The 21,568-nt window shown below is 35.7% G+C and overlaps 1 protein-coding gene across 5 annotated transcripts in view; it reads right to left on the bottom strand.

Annotated features, from left to right (window-relative positions):
* Positions 1 to 4,162: 4,162 nt before the first annotated feature.
* Positions 4,163 to 21,568, bottom strand: part of moxd1 (monooxygenase, DBH-like 1) — a 36,727-nt gene continuing 19,321 nt past the window's right edge. For 4 of the 5 annotated variants that reach the window (XM_041252314.1, XM_041252313.1, XM_041252315.1 and 1 more), the window contains 8 exons: positions 20,528 to 20,707; positions 16,395 to 16,497; positions 15,933 to 16,099; positions 15,205 to 15,396; positions 14,472 to 14,531; positions 12,429 to 12,571; positions 10,169 to 10,337; positions 4,163 to 4,653 (listed from right to left, as the gene is read on the bottom strand). In XM_041252314.1, the coding sequence (XP_041108248.1) occupies positions 4,486 to 4,653; positions 10,169 to 10,337; positions 12,429 to 12,571; positions 14,472 to 14,531; positions 15,205 to 15,396; positions 15,933 to 16,099; positions 16,395 to 16,497; positions 20,528 to 20,707 (1,182 nt within the window). In that variant the 3' untranslated portion in view covers positions 4,163 to 4,485. The remainder of the gene's footprint in view (positions 4,654 to 10,168; positions 10,338 to 12,428; positions 12,572 to 14,471; positions 14,532 to 15,204; positions 15,397 to 15,932; positions 16,100 to 16,394; positions 16,498 to 20,527; positions 20,708 to 21,568) is intronic. The other variant, XM_041252316.1, reaches the window with a different exon arrangement.

Raw genomic sequence — 21,568 nt, 5'->3', positions numbered from 1 at the left:
ACATTATGTTTTTTTCTGTTTATGGATTGTGGTATATAGATAAAAGGAATGGTAAAATGGCTAATAATAAGTGATTCATTCTGGTTGTCACAGATGGTTCTGGCACGTCCCTTTTGTGCTATAAGTCAATAGATCCTTTTGCATGGAAGGCCTCGGTTGCAAGGGTGTGCGGTTCTTTGATGGACCCAGATTCAGTTAAAATGTATTTGCCCACTGACGATGGGAATGAGAATGTAGAGATGGGAGCCCAGCTAACAAGATTTAAGTTTTTGCAGGTATCAGGCTTTTAAAAACTGTCACCCACACCTGTGAGCAGAAACTGACCTAAGACTGTCACAGCTACTGGAAGCAGGCTGATCTTTGGGGGAAACAAATTGAACATTTGTAAAACGGCAACAAATATTGTAATGATTGTAATGTGTTTCATTAGACAATACTTTTAGCAGATCTGTGTAAGGCCTGTGACAAGGAGTTAATTGCACTGAAGGTCAGAAAGGCCTGCTGAAAGTTCCAAACCTCCCTTATCAGACAAAAGCATCTTTTTAAATTAGACTCAGCATCTCAAAACATTCTGATCCAGCCAAAGCAGAATCTATGGAGCACAGTAATATGCCAGAAGCAATCGAACTAGGTTTGATTACAGTAAGAAAAAACAAAAGCATTTCAATAAATAAGAAACCTAATATAATAACATTTAGTAGATGTATGAGCAGTCCTAAGTTTAAATATTTAATTAATATCAATAATTAAACATTAGCCTCTTGCCTTCTGTGTATATCAAAGTAAAATAGAATTGCAGTTTATAAGAGATTGCTATATTGGCACACCTGAATTAGAACTACTTGTTATAAAATCATTTAAAGTATAAACAGCTTATAGTACAGGCAGTGTTTAAAATGACTGATTGGTTTTGGCCAATGAAGCTGGGATTTTTGATGGTAAGCGATTTAACAGCCAAGATCCTCTCTCTAATGAGCGATCTCACTAAAATTAACGAATGGAAATACCTTTCGGATAACAGAAGATAGGAGTTTATCTTACAATAATCATTATCTATATATATATATATATATATATATATATATATATATATATATATATATATATATATATAAAACAGAAATTAATTAGAACCTGGCAGGAAAAGATGGGAATGGAAAGTGTAGGATGTGTTAAAACGTTCAGTTAGATATTGGTTTGAAATAATGAGTATTGACAAAGGCTTGCAAGTGTTTCATACTAATCAACCCTAAAATTGGCAAACAGCAAAGGTTGTCTTAAAACCTGCTTTGACTGGATTTTGTACGAACAGTAATGAAGGTTAGATGTAGTTCAGTCACTATAACACTATACCATTCTAATATGTTAACAGTAGCCTGTATTTAGATATAAATAACTGGACCTTCCATTCAAAACTTAAAAGACTTATCAACTGAGTAGAATCATATTACAATCTCTAGAATACCGAAGTGACTTAATTAGAAATACATCTTATAGTGCCATTTAAACTGTTGAAAGCACATATCAAAAGTTTATTATAATAGAACCTTGGTGTTGACAATATTGTAAACATATTGTTAAGACACATTTGAAATAATGTTCATTTAATTTAATCAATTTAAGAATTAGTTCAATTTATCCAACTAAATAAAAAGTGTCTTTTAGACATAACAATATCAATTTAACCAAAGAATATACATGTTTAGTTTATATAAAGATTTTACTGCAGCAATAAACAGAGGTAATTTGCAAAAAAGGCTGTAGAGTTTGAAAGTGAAATAAATAATTTTGGGTCTACAGTTTTTCTGTAGATGTTTGTCATAGACACACAGTATAATTCTGGAAGGGCATTAGCCCTTCAAAAAATAAGGCCTAGTCTTTGGCACCTCAAAGCAGGATTCGGTGTTGGCTCTTGAAAGCAGGATTTGCCAGTCTTGAATGATAACCAACGGAAGGTGCTTTAAGAGAGGAGTATGTATTTCATTGTATTATAAAAAATAAGGATGTATGCTTTTTTTGTATTATCTGAAAAGATAGTGGTCCAAGTGTCTCTTGAATTGGCCAAAAAATGACTTCAATCTGTGAATTTGAAAAGTGCTTACAGTGGAGTTTCACATTAATTAAAACACTGGCCTTGGCAAGTAAACAAGGTGTCTGAAACCAACTTGTGCAGGCAAATGTTTAGAAACCGAGAGAGAGGTCAAGCTTAGTCCAAGCATGGTACAAGTTAATATAAGGCTATTATATTTAACATGTTTCATTATAGCTTAAATTTAAATGAAACTAACTTGAACTGTATGCTTATTCCAAGGCAGGCTTTGTCTCATACTCTGTTAACACGCATTTGTATATGAAAGTAAACCAAGCTGAAAAGGTGATGAGATATGTTACTCAGAAGGAATATAGTAGCCTCAGATTAATATAATATTAACATAAGCTTACCTTTTTGTTGAGTTACGGAAGTTCTTCTGATAATCAAGCTACCACGGTGACAAATCTTGTTTCTCTGTTAAGATATAAGCTACCACCCATGCTACAGCATAATGTCATAGCACTTGTTGGTTCAGTTACAGATAAAGTAATCAGCAGAAGCCTGCACAAATGTGCAGACTAATTTCAGGAACTTAAGCATAGTTGATCCTTGTAGTACCAGGACGTCCATGGTGGTAACAGGTCTGTTATGTAAACCACTAATTGAGCTCTCCAGCACAACAGAGGACCAAGTCATATTTTGAGAAAGCAAAATGTTTCAGTTAATAAAAGCCTAACAGCAGAACATGAATAGAGATTTGCAAAAAAATAAATAAAAGATTATCTGATTTAGAGTATTGTGGCATGCTTTATTGTAATGCAGTTTTTTTAATGGTTAAAACTAGCTTACTAATATTACTATTATACACGTTTTTGCTGTTAACATTTTGTATGTACTGTATATGTTACAAAGAAAAGGTGGTTACAATAAAATAGTTTCAACATACTGTTCAGCCACTTGGTGGCACCAAAATAACCTTTTTTTTGCTGGGTCACCCTGTGGGCTTGAACCTTGAACGCTGAACCCAGTGGTACAGTAACGTTAACAACACCAGACTTCATTGAGATCCAAACTTCATACGTTTTACTGTTGTTTGCAGCCAATACAGTGATTTGGATACAGTTTTCCTGGACTTGCATCATTTAATAGGCCTCATTTACAAAAGAGCTCTAAACTTTATGGCTACCGATAATTGCAATTAGTGTGCACGTTAATAAATTCCATATTTACTATTGCAATTTTATTCATTATTGCATGAGACACTTGGCATATTATGGCACACACTGAATTTAGTGCTTCACACTATAGTAATCAGAATGAATATGTGGTTTGTATGGTAATGCATGTTGATGTACTTAAATGAGCATCCAGCTGTCAGTGTGAGCATTGAAGCAAAATCATTTATTAATATGTATGGAAACCAGGCTTTAACCACTGATAGACGCGCTACTTAAACCTCTTTTCTGGGCTGAAAACTAGTGATGTGCCGTTCGATTCTTTTTACTGACTCAATTCGCTTGATTCATTCACTTTAGTGAAACAAAGTGAAATAAATGCATCTTACTGAATTACTTGATTATAAAAATCAGTTTGAGTAGAAAGATCTGGAAGCAAGGGCTGTTTAAGTTAAGACTGATCACTTGGTGGGCCGCACCATTAAAAAAAAAAAAAAAATGTCTATAGAAATTGTATGTAGGCCAATTTAAGCGTAAGTTAATGCGTTCTTTATTATAAAATGCGGCAGTAAATTTAGATTTATCGCGCATGTTAGGTTCACTACTTTACGTGCGCTTTAACTCCAAATGTAGTGCCCTTTTTTAAAAGAGGCCCGATGTGCGCAATCTTGCAAAACCCCTGGTAAAACCTTGTCTCACACATATCTAAAATCTGAGCCCTTTACAGATTCTCTCTGTAGTTTCCAAGAAGGCTGGAGTTTTGGAATTCCATAGCTGTCTGGAACATTTCTTCATTGAAGATCCAGGAGACCAAAAGTGAAACGGTTACATACTCTACATACTTAATGGGTTACTTTTGAAATTGATTGCTATATTGCTTGAAAACATGTTGAACCAACCTTTCTGTTTTTGTCGGGTACAGTTTATACATATACATTAATCACATCAACAACTGTTAATAATAAAAGTACATTTATTTACTTATCTGTAACTAGAATGTTAGAATGCAATGTAAACACATATATTGCATACAAATCATATGACAGAATTGGCATGATGATCAAGGGGTATCCAGAAAATGTCCCTACATTTGTTTTCAAGGATGTGCTGTTGCTTTTATTCACCCTTCAAGCTTATAATGGCAACTGTAAATGAAAAAATCCTGCTTAATATACACTATATTGCATTATATCTCTTGGAACCTGCAACACACTGAATACTATTACATAATGTCTAGAAGATGTTGGTGTTCTCCAGATAAATCTTTATTCAACATGTTTACAGGCACATTAGCCACCTGATCCTGATTGTACTGTATGCAGCACATATGACTGGAAAGAGAGGCATCATTGAACTCAAGTGCAGTGGTGATGCTCTGTTGCAGGTGGTAAGTTGGGGTTCACCAGTTTGCTTTACTTCGGGCGGAGACACAGCCAAGCCGTGAACCTAGAAAACAAAATTGAATAAAATGGACATCTTACCAATGATGCCAATTATTTCACACATAATTAAGTATCATCTCAGCCAATTGCCTCTTTTTACACACAGGAGCTTGACAGCAAATGATGGCGAGCTACTGGGTCCTGCAGGACAAAAGCCAACCCTGCAGGTGTCCGCTTTGACTCACTGTGGTTTGCTCCCCTCTTGGGGGCACTCACTGATACTGTTTTGAAGAACATAGCTCTGAATAGATTTTAATGCGGTTAATATGATGTTTCTAATTAGGGTTTGGAGTTCGCACTTCAGTAGAGCACAGTAGATCCCAGGTGTAAATTTAAATTGTCTCGTTTGTAATTCTGTTTGTGCTTTGTGTAGGAAAATATCGGGCAATGTAGAAAACTATATACAACAACTGGACTGAATACCAGAGTGTCTTTTGTACTGTGATAAAGAAAGGGTTAATGTATTTTCAAAGTTGTGTGAGCAAGAGGGAGTGGAATAGATGCAGCTGGAGGTGCAAGTTTTGTCTGCCAAAGCAGAACATCCTGTTATTAGTACATTTCGTGGTAAATAGGATAGATTTAGCAAGAACTCATTGATGTCATGGTTTTGAGGAAATTAATCTAGGTTGTTTGGGTTTAGCAAATGATTAGGTACAGGGCAGTTTATGACCCTGATACAGTGTAACCAATAAGGCCATGCAGGCAATTATAGTTGTGTGTTAAGGAAACTGGGGTAATGTCATCCAAGTCTGCCAATTAGCTTAGGGCACGGATACAGTTAGTCGAAAGCTGGATGTTAGCTGGTATATAGGAAAAAAGTACAGAAGAGCACTGTATGCAGCCCTCTGATTGATGGAAGTATTATTGACAATCAAAACCACCAATAAAGCCAAAACAAAGTATCCGCCTGTTATATGGTATAGCTTATGTTAAGATGTGTCTTGTAATTAAAAATAAATAAATAATCCTGATCCTTCTACCACCCCCCTACAGTCTGCGCTCCCCAGTTTGAGACCCACTGGTCTAGACCACAATCCTCCATACACTTTCATGGGGATTGCATTCACAAACACTCTATCTTTCACACTGTTTTTTTTTCTTCTTAATAATGAAAGTATTATTTAATTATTAGTTATGTGTTATTATTTAGTATTACCTCCTCTGGCATCTAAATTGTACTTAATGTTCCAAAAACACCCACAGTTTGAATAGCGTCTGTTGTACAGAGAATAAGATTGCAGTTACCCCACTCCATTTTGCTCTGGACAAATCAACAATGCTCATCTAAAATAGGGCTGCAAAATTAAGGAACATAATTTTTGGAACTAGTAGCCTAACACGTGGGCTTAATTGTTCTGGTGGTGTTGGTGGTGTTATTTTATTATTCTGTGTGTCCAAGCAATTATTACAATTCAGGAATCAATATAATTTGGGGGCATCTTAATATAGTGCTGCTGTTGTGAGTACTTGATAGGTTGCCATATTAACACAGCAGTGATCCACAACTGCTGAAAAATAGCCGTCATGCAGGATGCAAGACATTCTGGTTTGACTGGGACTGTCCACATTTCCCATCAACCACCCCACCCCAGTGTCCCAACATTTTTCCTTAAAAAAGTTCTGGTCTCCTGGTACTCCTGAAAATATTTAACGTATAAAATCTCTACTGTGGGGGGTTTCAGTCCAGCTGCTTGCGAGGTTCAGTAGCAGGCATTTTGGAAGAACTCAAATTTGTCGTGGATTAAATAAAAAAATAGCAACGGGTCTGGATTACAGTGAGTAAAAATAATTCAGTATTATTAACTAAAATCGCCATATTAAAGGTTAATTGAGAAAAAAAAATACCAAAAAAAACATAAACGGAAACAAGAAAAATAGACACAACATAAGTGTATTTTTAATAGTGATCTACAGAAATAATTCCCGTTTTTGAATAAGAAAGAAAGCAGTGACTGATGTCTTTTGCAAACATTGTGGATACAGTTCATTAGTGGCAGCTCTCATGAGAAAGAGTTTAATCTAGTTGTTACCAAAGGGACTTTTGCCTATCATGTTGTAAAACGCAACTAAAGTTTTAGGTTGATGGACTGTATATCTAAACTGATTCACAAGTTGTATGATAAAAAAGACTGAAGACACAGTGATTCAAGGTATTGACTCCACTCTTTGAAAAGTACTGTGGTAACTGTAGCATTACAATTAACATGTAATACTGTCTCTGTGTATAAAAGCATGAGCTGGAAGATTGGAAAGTCTCAACAGGAGTGCTCTGTTAGAGTGGATAAGGAAATATAATGAGGGACTGTATAAGGTTAATGGAGATAACAATCAAATGAATTTTTCGCCTAGAAAAATGTGTTAAAATAATGGTGATGTTTCTGCATCTTGAATAACCAATGAATGTAATCAGATGTAATCATGTACTGGATATAATTATTTGGTAAGAATAATCTTTTATTAATCAATAAACCGTGGAACGAATACTCTGGCAAAGTAGAACAGTCTGATTAATTATAATAAATTAAAAAAAAGTTATCACAATTCCCTACATTACCAACAATAAAGGTAGGCTGTATTTCTATGTTCTAGAATAATATTTTTCATATACATTACTTTACTAAATAAAAAGAATGCAGAATTATAAGATTTAAATGGTAAAATAGCAATGAATACATAATGGTTAGAACATGCAGTTAAATGTAGCCATGAATTGGAAAGGAGTCAGAGGTTCTTCATTTTTGTTAGTTTAATGTGAAAACAGTAATAGTGAAAAAAGCAATATATTCAAATAAGAATCCTTATTAAAAAAAACAGACACGCATGCACACGCACGCACACACACACACACACACACACACACACATTATGCTTGTGTAGTTTTACAACTATTTTAAATATGTGTCTTTGGAAATATGGTCACTCGTCATGTAGCTTCATGCATGTAGCATTGTCGGGCTAAAATGGCGTAGTTGGCCATGGAATCAATGAATTCCACAGGGGCATCCTGCCTATGTGGAGCTCCTTTGCAAAATACATCCTTTGTTTTTAAACTAATGAATGGCTTCTTTTGTGCAACCTCGCCATTGAGTCTAGATTCATACAGCCTATTTATAACCTTTACTGCTTTCATGACAATTTCTTGGCCCAGTCTTTCAGTCTTTCTAGGACAGGCTATTTTCGGCTTGCTTCAAATTCAAAGGTATTCGCTGTGTTCTTTTGTTTTCCTGTTGAGGAGAGTGTTCTCAGCTATAATGGTTGCTAATTCACTCGTTTACTACATTGCATGAATGAATTATACAGTAAATGCATTACAGCCATTTAAAGACATTTTGTAACTTTTATCCAAGAATGCTTCACTTTGAAATTTAAAAAAATATGAACATTTGATTTTATGAGGAAGAACTGAAAGCTATAATAAAGTTACAATATTGAGTAGACATGAATACATACAAAAAAGTAATTGTAGAAAATGTGTCAGTGGTAAAAAAATCTTAATCTGGTATTATTTCCATATATTGGGGTAGATGTACTAAGATGGGCCAGTTGCAGCGCAAACATACCGCAATGTGCATTTTGTCATATGTACTGAGAGAAAATATGTTAATGAAAAGAGCCGCAATATAATAATTTAAATATTTGTTCTGTTTTCTTAGCGAGATCTGTAGCATTATACATTGAGAGAGTCAGGTAACATTGTTCAAATAAACAGCCGCAGTTGAGTTGTGGTTTGCTGCAGCAGAGGGTGCCCGAAGGAGAACATCTATACATGCAAGAATCAAAATAACATTGTTTTTGTTCAATGTAAACGTCATCTGTACAGTGCATTCTGTACTGTCTTCATTTGACCTATTTTAAAAAGAAAGACAGTTTAACCCCATCATATTCTATAGTGGGGCCCCCACCTTCAACCCCAAAAAGCTTTTCATAATCATAAAGTAGCCCCTCGCTAAACCGGACATGTTTGTCCGACATAAGGTGGCGTCGGGTTTAAAAACAATACAATAAAATCGCACACAGATACATTTATAGTGCTCAGTGCATTTGAAATGTAAATCATTGCGCTGAAATAACAGTAAGGTGTTTTAGGTAAGCTACACATTACATTATGTAAACATATAAATCTGTACAGTAGGCCTATACAGTATACATTACAGTAGTAAAATCAAATAAATACCTAGCTGTGGCAAAGTGCCCGCCCCTGTGTGTATTATACGTTAATGTTGCTGTATAGTCATTGGTACACAGGATATAAACGGGTCTGTGTAACATGAGTGTTTAAAATGTATATTTGTATTTAGGCACAAGGATTGCACAGCACTTCACGTGCAATTAAAAAGTAATATGTGAGCACGGGGAACTGCACTTTATTAATTCATGTGCAGTTGTACCGCGACTCCAACTGAATGATTGATTAGCAATCAAGTCTCGGAACAGCTGCATAAAAGCAGCATGTTTTCCTATACTCAGGGCTGTGTGTTCGGTGAGTGAAGAACGGGATTGGAGACGAAGGTAATACGAATAATAATAATAGTACTAGTAGTAAAATATCTACTCACTGTGTTTTGTTTAGTCCGTTTTGTTTGTCTGTTTATTTTGGTGAATGTGCCGTGTCCTGTTTTTGTTTGTTACAACTGTTTATTTTCTGTCTGTTCTGTTCACTCATCCACCAAACTCCACCTCTCTTTTTGTTTATTTCTTGTTTCTGGTCTGACGTCACCCACTCCGGCCGTCTTTGTGACACTAGCACACGTTTTTTTTTTTACTTTAGCCTACCAGTAACACAAAATAAATCACGCTGCTGCAATGTACACATTGGTGTACAATGCGAATAAAAGATTATTTTAAATTGAAAGTAAATGATTTTAAAGTTGTTTTTTTTTTTAAAAGATTATTATTTTTAACTTGGCCTACTTAATAGCCTAGCACAAAATAGATCATGGTCCTATACAGATGCTCAGAATGAGCTGGAGGGGTTAGTGGCACGTGTGCAGTCTACTGTTCCCAACACGCTGGAAAAAAAAGAAATGTCTTATAAATTTGTTTTCAAGGCTTGTGAGTACACCCTGACTGTAGTGAAAATTTGGTACTTGGGTGTTTGCTTCAAAAATGCATTGAGCACAACTGGCAATGCATGAGAAAAAGCAGACTGGAAATGCCAGCAACTGTTTAAAACATGCTTTCAAAAGTTCTTAACCAATTGATGCAATTATAAGTGTCACAACTGCTGGCAGCTTTAGTACATCTCAGTATAATATTTGAGAACCCTCATTTACACTATCTCCTCCCCCTTTTCTGAATTTATGCAGGAATGCCCACAATTACATATTCATCTAAGGCTGAACCGCAAAGAAAAACTGCTGCTGCGAAGCATTCCCTAAAAAGTCGCTAACAGCATTGCGCTTGTTTAGCACATTTCACCTGAGACTTCGGACAGGCATAACACTTTAGTACGGCTACCTCATAGACTGTGGGAGGAGAATGAGAAATATGTTCGCGCATGATTTGAAATAGTTACTCACCAACCAATTTTCTTCACCATGCTTGGAACATCTCACATTCATTGGTAGTTGACGTACAAGGTCATTAAAGGCATTCCCCTTTTTCTTGGACCACCTGAATTTGTCCATGGCTTCGATGAAGGAAAGATTGTTGTACTTCTTAGGGCTTTTGATTATAAATGGCCAGGTACTTGGAGGAAAAAAATGTAAAAAAGTAAAAACAACCAGATAATACTCTTCTACTTACAATTCTGTAATTCTGTATTGTTGGTGTCCCCTTATGTTTATACAAAGTCATCATCCCCCTGTTTATTCTACATTTTACTTGTTAGTTCTGGGTTCACTAAGTTTCCAGGCCTCAGCTAACCTGTACAGTAACCTTATTTGATCTTAAGAAATACCATTAGGCTGAATAATACAGCTACATATACACATACAGTTAAGGCTGCAATAGCACTTACAAACGGTTAGGCTTCTGTAAGTAATTAAGGAGGGGCTATGCTCATTTTTGATATAGCATGCATCTTTAAAACATACAAAAGGGATTCCTTAAGGTACCGCTAATACTAATCACATTAAGTTTATTATGTTTTTTTTAAGTACCTAAATTAATATGTGCTTTGCTTTTTGGCTATGACTATTGGAATCACTACGCTAAAAAATTAACTTCAGAGTCTGTCTGGTAAAAGATGTACGATTCTTAACTTAAAATCAATTCACTTTCAAAGAAAGGCTATAAATACTATAATCATTAGAAGAGAAGTATTTTGAATTAAAATATTTTTCCACAGGGATTTGATGCTATGCTCTTAAGAGGTTACTTGTATCTACTGTTAAAGTAAGTTCCAGTATCACAGAAGTGCATCTAGTCTGGTGTACCACCTGCGTGCTAAACATGCTTTAACTTCTCAAAATACACTCTAGTAGTTTTTTCTGCTACAGACAACCACAACACAACAACAAATAAAACCTGTCAGTTTCGACAAGAGTACTCCTTTAGAAATTTTGGATCGCTGCAAACCCATGAATCAAGCTAAATACGATACTATAAGCACAACCAATTCTGCTGGATAGCTACCGACTGCAGCCCCATTCACATTGTAGCTTTATTTTATTCAATAACCACATTTATTTTAAATTATATTATTTACAATTATGGAGAATATAGCTGTTACTCAGTGAATATTTTGTTGTATTTAGACAATTTCAAGTTATTAATAAAAGATAATTTTAAATTATTATTATTATTATTATTATTATTATTATTATTATTATTATTATTATTATTATTATTTATTTACAGTCGTTCCTTTTTGGAGTCAAATACTCAGTTTATGAGTAACATTCCATTGTGAGCAGTTGGTTCAAAATGTTGTAACAATGCTGGATTCAGTTATATTTTAAATTTCTATTAAGAGAATCCTTTTGGTCCATAAATTTATGAGAGGTTGTTTTTGGATAATAATTTTTGGCAAAATAATAATAATAATAATAATAATAATAATAATAATAATAATAATAATAATAATAATAATAATAATAGCATCAGTAATAAAACAAACTTAAATGAGATGGATGCAGTAATTGCATCAATTAAATATGTGAATAAAACCATGAATAACATAAAAGGTTTTTAAATGCTTGCCATCCCTAATATATGTAGAAAGATATTTTTGACATTCTTAAGGTGGTCCTTGGTTCTGCAGTTCATGGACTCCGTCATATGCAGATCATCGCTCATATGGTAACTTAGTTTAGTTTACATTTCAAAATATGCTAGATTTGGTATCCATCTCTTTCATCTACCTCATTTCCTGCACAGTTACTGCCCTGCCAATAAGCTTCTGTTCAGAGCCTTTGCTATCAGAGTCAGCAACTAAAAGTTACACTATGGACTTGATTTGTTTAAAGAGCTGTATGAACACAAACACATCTCTTTGAAAAATACCCACAATGTGGACTATTTTTGTGACTGCCTGTCTATATGAGATAAACAATGGTTAATACTAACACCACAACTAGAAAGAAGTAACATTTCTAACATTTTGTAAGACTTACCACAGTTTTATAAGAGAATGTACAAATCTTTACCAAAACCTTTATAAATGTGTTGTGGTTTAAGGGTTTATAGATGTTTGTAAAACCATATAAACTGACTGTAGAACACATACATGAGACACATGGTTAAACAAATAAGTGTCATGGGACTGTTCTAAGATGTGTTTTTCATTATTTTAGTATCAAGACTGGACCTACTGTTGTGAAGAGGAAACCCACTTACGTGACTGGTTCATAAATTTCTTTTACTCCAATAAATTGTAGCTGTTTGCTTATAACTGGAAGGCTTTCACATCGGGTTAGATTAATTCTCGGATAGTAAAGTAAATAGGAGAGACACATTTCATCTCTGGTACTTAAACCACCCTGTAAAATGAACAGATTGAAAAATAAAACAAACAATTAAAGAAAGGACTGAAAGGAAAGCAATGACAGATGACAGAAAGTTCAGTGGGGGGTGGTCACATCTTTAAGATGAGACTCCAAAGTTTAGTTTACTTTGTAACTGTACTGTATGTCACTAGACTCTACAAGGTTCTGGAAGGTGTCTTGAGGGATGTTAATCAATTTAGTCATTAACATTTGATGATGAATATGTAATTGAAGTTCATCCCAAACATTCTCAATTGAATTTTGGTGGCAATGGAAGATGCCTGAAGTCTCGGTCGTGCAACTAAAACTATTAATGCGCATTTCTAGCACAGGGAACTGCAGTACTGTTGGTTGGACTTTATCTGAAACAATGCGTAAGTACACTATAGGATTTGTACAGCCCTCCACAGTACTCAAGAGTCCTCGGGTATACCCTGACAACATATCTGAATAAAGGTCCTGTAACGCGGTACCTCCCGCCCCTGTGTCTATTTATATTAGTATGATTTAAATGTTCTGTTTTGAGTTTATTGTAAACACTATTTTATTGTTATTATTGTTTGTCAGCCTGGAAGGGTTTTAAAATGCCCTATCAGATAAAATCGTGAACAGGGTTATTGTGTTCAGAGGTGGAACAAGAGATGTGAGTGGTGAGATATGTGAAAGTGAAACTAAAAGACAAAACAATTGCTACTCCTGCTAGTTTTAGTATTTGTTAGTTCTGTGTGTTTTGTATGTCTGTTTTGGCCATCGTGCCGTATTGTTTTGTATAAGTGTTTTGTTTGTTTAAATCTTTTATTTTATAACTAAAACTTGTGCACCAGCATATTCAACCCCAGTACTGTGTCTGGTCTTCTTCATGGTCTGACGTCACCCATAAGCTATCCTGCTACAGGTCCTAATAAAGTGGCTGCAGACCTGTCTCTCCTTTGGTAGTTAATTTAGTTGTTACAATGTGAGCAAAAGAATCTCCACTTGATTTTGATTTCAGACCTTCTGTAATTACTCCTACTTCAAACCTGCCACATGTAAATGTTCTGTCACAGCAGCATACAGTAAATAGTTTGTGTAGACAGATTCTCATTTAATGAATAATGAATGAACCAGTGAGAACTCTAAAGAAACAGACCAGTATGGTGAACTGTTCCACCTTCCTTTTTCTGGAAGCTATTCCTCTTGCAGCTCGGTTCCAAAAAAACCTGGTCCAGTACACATTAAACAAGAGGAACCGGGCCTGTGCGTCTCCCAAAATAACACATTCACATTTTAGAAGACCTTACTTTCTGAGCAGCGGTAATTGTAAGTGCAAAGAAGAACAATTTATCATAAATGGCACTGAGGGTGATATTTACCATCATCGCTCACATTTATCATTTTGATATTTGTTTCAGAGTATGAGCCAACAGCTGTTAACACCGACATAACAGACTGGTGTCTGGAGCTGTATTTGCAGGCTGTTTGTTGAACTGAGAAAAGCTGTACATTCAGACAGATTGGACGGTTGTCAAAATTCTACTAAACATTTTTTTTAGAACCTTACAACTGTTCAGCATCATTTCCCAAAGAAAATGTTACAATATCTAGTGCATTCAACACACTGAAATCAAAGGAGATGCAGGGCTTGTTTTAAATTACAGTATTCTACCACCAAGGACTATGTAATATCCCCACATAATCTACAATATTACCTTAACGGGGAAGTGATGTCAGCCATGTTATATTTTTAACATCACTAGGCCTAACCCAAATGTGTATAGATCGGACTGGAAGATTTAAGCCAACAAGAGATACCTGATATACTTGAAAATAACAGAAGTGGGTTTAAATTAGTAACTAAGAATTGAATGTATCTGTAGTAAAAGTTTAATGATAGTAAATCAGGTGAATTTCTTACCAACGTCACATTTGTGCGATCTATGGTGTTATACTTGCATTCAGTCACCAAATGATCTCCCTAAAAACAGATAAAACAACAGATAAAAAAAACAGATAAAAAAATCACAAATATATGATCTTTGGCTTTGCAATTTATTATTACTGGGTTTGCAAAATTCATAAAGATTTACTTTCAATGTTGAGACCAATGAAAATGGTGCCCAACTAAGAGAAATAGAAACAAACAAAAAGAAAATGCAAGTACATGGCCCAATATGGGTTAAGTATGTAGTAATTTTTTACATAAATAGAGAACAGCGACTGCAAAAAAGGAATACAGTGCCAAGGCTACAGCCAGCAGATATTTATAGCCTTATCTGAGATTGAGATTTAAAAGTTGCTAGAAATGTTTAATCATGTTCAAAAGTGTTATTTTGTTTCTTTCATTACAGATTGTAGAAAACGGTTGGTATTTAAACTGGCAATTGTTAGTTATTTGGTTATGATTGGTGTTAATGTTAGGCTGGATTAATATGGCATGTAAAATTTCACTTGCATTCGATGTAGTTGTATAATTTCAACGATTTGCCACGACAATTTCCTACATTTATTTAGTTCATGTATTAAGATTTTCTTTTCTATTCAGCTTTTGCAATATTAATATATTAATAGTCTGAGAGCATTATATGTAATGCAATACTGTTTCTTGTAATGGACTGTTATTTATGGAGTAAAAAATCTTGTTTGCATACAGGCAGTAGTGTTCTTTCTTCTTTCAGGTATTGTAGTTCCTGGAAGTTGAAGTCATACTCATTGTCATAAGCCAGCGGCTGCTGTTCATCCCCATTTCTGAAATGTCTAGTTTTCAGTGATTGTCCAGCAAGGTGTGAGTGAAGGAGAACAGCAAACACATGAATTCCTGATGGCATCTCATGTTCCAAGGCCTGAAAAGCAGTATAAGTTAAAGGTAAATACAGCAGCAGTTGATGCCCACTGATAGGGAAATATTGTGACCTAAAAAAAAAACAACTGTTGTGTACAAAGACATTTTTTATTGTGTTTTTTTCTTCTGGTAGAATAATGGCATATTAACTCAAAATCTGAGGTTTATAAAACTTACAATATAGCACATTATTCCAAACAAGGACAGATTAAATGGTTCAGGGATTTCGAAATAGGGATTTGGCAACAGGAGTGATAAATCACACCTGAAAGACAACATCAGCCAGAGCTGATGTTTTATTGAAGAGAACACGTTTTCTTTATTTATACCATACAGTACAGTGAATGTATGTGATGGGATGACATTTGTCATACCAAGTAAAACAAGCACCTGATTTTTATTTGCTTACATATAATATAAACTAAAACAGGAATATGCTGATAAAACATTATTATCTCAATATTGTCAATTAATTGAGGCCAAAGTTTAATGCTTTGAATTAACTACCATTTTTATTCTGATATAACAGAGACCTACCTCCTGGAGACACCCTGTAGTGCAATGCCCTTCTGAAATGTATTCAGGTAAACCTGGTGGGATTATATGGAACAGACTGATCCAGACTCCAGTCTCAATCACACCGGCATCATATTCCCTCAGCACGGGGGTATAGAACAGTCGGAGGCCTGAGCTGTCTATTAAACCTGCAAAATAACACAGGGTCCCTCAGTAATTACAGTCTTGTCTGGGAACAACAGTAATGACCAGAGGAATCACCTGTCCATCAGAAACCCAGCAAAAAGTAAACAATTGGCTGTTATTGTCTTTTCCCAAGGATTAAAGGAATGTATCCTATCCCTAAATGTTTCTGCCTGTTTTCAGTATTAATGGTAAGTTTCCTTTTAGAACGCTACAAATAAGATGATCTCCAAGAAAGCATGTCCAATTAGGATTCACTATTAGGGTCACTAAGCTAGCACAGAAGTTAAACATGCCTACCTTCTTGATTTGTTGGGTTATCATAGTGCATTTCCATCAAAATATACACAGGATCGAGTGTCATACCAATAGAAACACCAACATGAGGTGGGTATGTGAAACCCTGCAAGTTTAAATAACAGTCAGTAGCCATTTAACAGGCTGTGGAGCTAAGTCAAACAATTGATTTGCTCTTCAAATAGAAAAAAAAAACAATATTTAGCATACGCCTGGTTGAACTTTTCATTTAACAGCTGATAGATAAGAGGAATATGATCAATCAAATTTGCAACATAATAATAACTATCATGACAATGAAACACTGGATATTCTGTAGTTGATTATCACTATATGAGGTTACACTTCAAAATAAAGTGCACATTCATGTGAAGTAAGAACAGTGCTTGTGTTAAATATGTAAATGTAGAATGTACCATGAATTGATATTTACTTCATATGAATTCTTTGGGAAATGTGAAAGGACATTTAAATTATCAACATTATTTGTGCTTCCTAATACAAATATATTGGTACTGAATTTCTACAAAAATAACCTGAGCTACAAGAAAAAATACACACAGTGCCTATAGAAAGTCTACACCCCCTTGAACTTTTTTCACATTTTGTTGTGTCAGTGCCTCAGAGTTTCATGCATTTAAATGAGGATTTTTTTCCCACTTATCTACACACCATACTCCACACTGTTAAGGGGAAAAAAGTTTTTATAGAGAAAAAAAATAATATAAAAAAAATACAAAACTGAAAGATCCTAATGAGTTAATACTTGGTGGAAGCACCTTTGGCAGCAATTACAGCTGTGAGTCTGTTGGGATAGGTCTCTGCCAGCTTTGCACACCTAGATTTGGCAATATTTCACCATTCTTCTTTACAAAACTGTTCAAGCTCTGTCAAGTTTCTTGGGGAGCGTTGATGGATAGCAATCTTCAAGTCATGCCAAATCAAATCTTCAAGTCAAATTTTCGATTGGATTTAGGTCTGGGCTCTGACTGGGCCACTCAAGGACATTTACCTTTTTGTTCCTTAGCCACTCCAGTGTAGCTCTGGCTGTGTGCTTTGGGTCATTGTCATGCTGAAAAGTGAACTTACGTCCCAGTTTCAGCTTTCTTGCAGAGGGCAGCAGGTTTAAACCTGTTAAACCCCCAGCCTCCAACAGGCAATTTCCGCCTGGAGGGCTATGGCCTTAAATAAATCACATTATCTTCCAAAGTACAGATAGCATAGGCATGGTTCAGGGCTTGAATTCAAGGTAACCCCCAGGCCATTAGGACTAAAACTCAGATTTGATATAAGTCTTACTCAGTACCACACTGGAAGGAGATATCCAAAAAAAAACCCATAAAAAACAAGAAACGCTTTTCATTTGTTTTATTCTATTGTCATTTTTTCAACTTGTAAAACATGGAAAGAGTTGGATTTTTTTTTCCAGTGCTTCCCCAACATGTCTACTACACTGGATAAAAATTCTAAATTTTAGTGTTGTTGTAACTTTATATGTGGGAATGGGTTTATTGTGTGTCTTTTTGGAGTTGATTTGTGTGATTAAATTATTGTTTACAGACGGGCGCTTGAATCAGACTTGCTGCTGCTAGGCTTGGTTGAGGGGAAGGGCAGTTAGTGATTGGCTGTGCTGGTCCTCAATCAGCAGGTGGGCGGGTCTTGACTGTGTGTCCATCAGCATAAAAACATCCGGTGGAGATGGCTCAGAGTGATTGCAACGCCATGCTGCAGAGGGGAGCTGCGTGTGTTCAGGAGGAGGGTCCGCTCTGCAGGAATGACAGCTATGCAACATAAGAACATAAGAAAGTTTACAAACGAGAGGAGGCCATTCGGCCCATCTTGCTCGTTTGGTTGTTAGTAGCTTATTGATCCCAAAATCTCATCAAGCAGCTTCTTGAAGGATCCCAGGGTGTCAGCTTCAACAACATTACTGGGGAGTTGATTCCAGACCCTCACAATTCTCTGTGTAAAAAAGTGTCTCCTATTTTCTGTTCTGAATGCCCCTTTTTCTAAACTCCATTTGTGACCCCTGGTCCTTGTTTCTTTTTTCAGGCTGAAAAAGTCCCTTGGGTCGACACTGTCAATACCTTTTAGAATTTTGAATGCTTGAATTAGGTCGCCACGTAGTCTTCTTTGTTCAAGACTGAACAGATTCAATTCTTTTAGCCTGTCTGCATATGACATGCCTTTTAAGCCCGGAATAATTCTGGTCGCTCTTCTTTGCACTCTTTCTAGAGCAGCAATATCTTTTTTATAGCGAGGTGACCAGAACTGCACACAATATTCAAGATGAGGTCTTACAAGTGCATTGTACAGTTTTAACATTACTTCCCTTGATTTAAATTCAACACTTTTCACAATGTATCCGAGCATCTTGTTAGCCTTTTTATAGCTTCCCCACATTGCCTAGATGAAGACATTTCTGAGTCAACAAAAACTCCTAGGTCTTTTTCATAGATTCCTTCTCCAATTTCAATATCTCCCATATGATATTTATAATGTACATTTTTATTTCCTGCGTGCAGTACCTTACACTTTTCTCTATTAAATGTCATTTGCCATGTGTCTGCCCAGTTCTGAATCTTGTCTAGATCATTTTGAATGACCTTTGCTGCTGCAACAGTGTTTGCCACTCCTCCTACTTTTGTGTCGTCTGCAAATTTAACAAGTTTGCTTACTATACCAGAATCTAAATCATTAATGTAGATTAGGAATAGCAGAGGACCTAATACTGATCCCTGTGGTACACCGCTGGTTACCACACTCCATTCTGAGGTTTTTCCTCTAATCAGTACTTTCTGTTTTCTACATGTTAACCACTCCCTAATCCATGTACATGCGTTTCCTTGAATCCCAACTGCGTTCAGTTTGAGAATTAATCTTTTGTGCGGGACTTTGTCAAAAGCTTTCTGGAAATCTAAATAAACCATGTCATATGCTTTGCAATTATCCATTATCGATGTTGCATCCTCAAAAAAATCAAACAAGTTAGTTAGGCACGATCTCCCTTTCCTAAAACCATGTTGACTGTCTCCCAGTACCCTGTTACCATATAGGTAATTTTCCATTTTGGATCTTATTATAGTTTCCATAAGTTTGCATATAGTAGAAGTCAGGCTTACTGGTCTGTAGTTACCTGGTTCAGTTTTGTTTCCCTTTTTGTGGATCGGTATTACGTTTGCAATTTTCCAGTCTGTCGGTACCACCCCTGTGTCAAGAGACTGCTGCATGATCTTGGTTAGCGGTTTGTAAATTACTTCTTTCATTTCTTTGAGTACTACTGGGAGGATCTCATCCGGCCCAGGGGATTTGTTTATTTTAAGAGCTCCTAGTCCCTTTAACACTTCTGCCTCAGTTATGCTAAAGTTATTTAAAACTGGATAGGAACTGGATGACATGTGGGGCATGTTGTCAGTATCTTCCTTTGTAAAAACTTGTGAAAAGTAATCATTTAACATATTTGCTATTTTTTTTTCTTCCTCTACGATTTTGCCATTTGTATCTCTTAAACATTTAATCTCCTCTTTGAATGTTCTCTTGCTGTTGTAATATTGGAAAAACATTTTGGAATTGGTTTTAGCTCCCTTAGCAATGTTCACCCTGAGACTGCAAGCGGTGCTTGTGAAGGCTATGCCCAGCAAAGGCCGTATGAAGCAGCAGGAGTCATCGTGTGAATACCGTCTCTTCATTAGGTTAGTTTAGGGGATCCTGATCCCATGTAATGTATAGCGAGGGTTATGTAGTGTAGCTGGTTTCTGGAGTGGGGCAGCTCATTTATAAGGCTAGCGCTTGCCCTGTGTGGTACCTTTTATTTGTAGTTTTTGTACTGTGTTCTATTGTCTTTTGTACAGCTTGTTGTATGTGTCCTCTGTGCGTTACCATCGCTGGTAATGTCACATGACTCCTTTGTTTATTTTTGTATGAATAAATCCTGCACGACTGTGCTGGCGTTTCAACTCCACCTCCAGTGTCTCTGTATTGCTTAAGCAGCGATTACCCACACACTATTGTAGAAAGTATTGAGAAGTTAAACAAAAAAAACTCATATTCTATAAATGTAATACTACTACTACTACAAAATAATAATAATAATAATAATAATAATAATAATAATAATAATAATAAATAATACTTACCTCCCCTCCTACTGCCCAAGCAAAAATAACACTTTCACATGTAAAATATGAATCTGGCATGTTGGGATGGAAACACTCATGACCCATCTCAAGATCAGTGTCATTTAAATTGCTATCACACTGATACAGCAACATGTGATGGACCACATTTTCATGGCCTTTCTGAATCAGAGGTTCAATCTGCAACATAAGAACAGAAAAACACTGTACATTTTAACTGTTCCCCAATCTAAACCCTAGTTTATACTTCTGCATATTCACAGTAAGGTCCCACAGGCTGCAACACTAGTAGGGCATGCTAGTCCACACAATAGACCATGTGATTATTGTCTGTGACAGCACGTACTAGATAGAATCAGAGGAAACCAAAAGAATTACAAAGGTTATAGTTTAGCGTTACAGCTTGGCATTAACAAAGCACATCTTGAAAAGCTGTTCAATTTTGAAACATGTATTTTCATAAGCCAATAGAAACGTGTTTTCCTTCTTCGTCTAAAAATGGCAGATTTCAGTTTTGGTGAAAGGGCAAGGCTAACAGTCTTGTTTATATAAACCTAAACCATATTCATCTGCTGAATGTAGTCTGAATACACACTCTCAAGATGTACCAGAGATAAGATGAGACAATTGGAGTGAGGCCATGAATTCACTTTCATTTTAGGAGTACGAGGCAACAGCAGTGTAAACATTGCTACATCATGGTACTTTAAAACTGCATATATATAATGAAAGTAGAAAAATGAAAAAATTCAGAAAACAACAAGATCTTCATGATATAAAGAAATGCCTTATTTATCACTGAGTCATCTTCGTTGTTCTCCAGGCAATAAAACAATCAGACACAAGGAAAAGCTCATAACCTAAATATATATAAAAAAAAGTCTCTCCAGTGGTTCACCCAGTAAAGGCACCACAGTACAGGTTGGATCACAGATCAAGAAATGATTTATTTGAATCCTGGTCGTGCTAGAGATTTGAGGGAGCATTGAATTTGCACTTGCACAGTTGAGAGATAGTTAACCTCATTGTACTTCTTCATCT

This window comes from Polyodon spathula, chromosome 6 (genome assembly GCF_017654505.1).
Source record: "Polyodon spathula isolate WHYD16114869_AA chromosome 6, ASM1765450v1, whole genome shotgun sequence".
Taxonomy (NCBI): domain Eukaryota; kingdom Metazoa; phylum Chordata; class Actinopteri; order Acipenseriformes; family Polyodontidae; genus Polyodon; species Polyodon spathula.
This window is presented reverse-complemented; position numbering and strand designations above follow the sequence as displayed.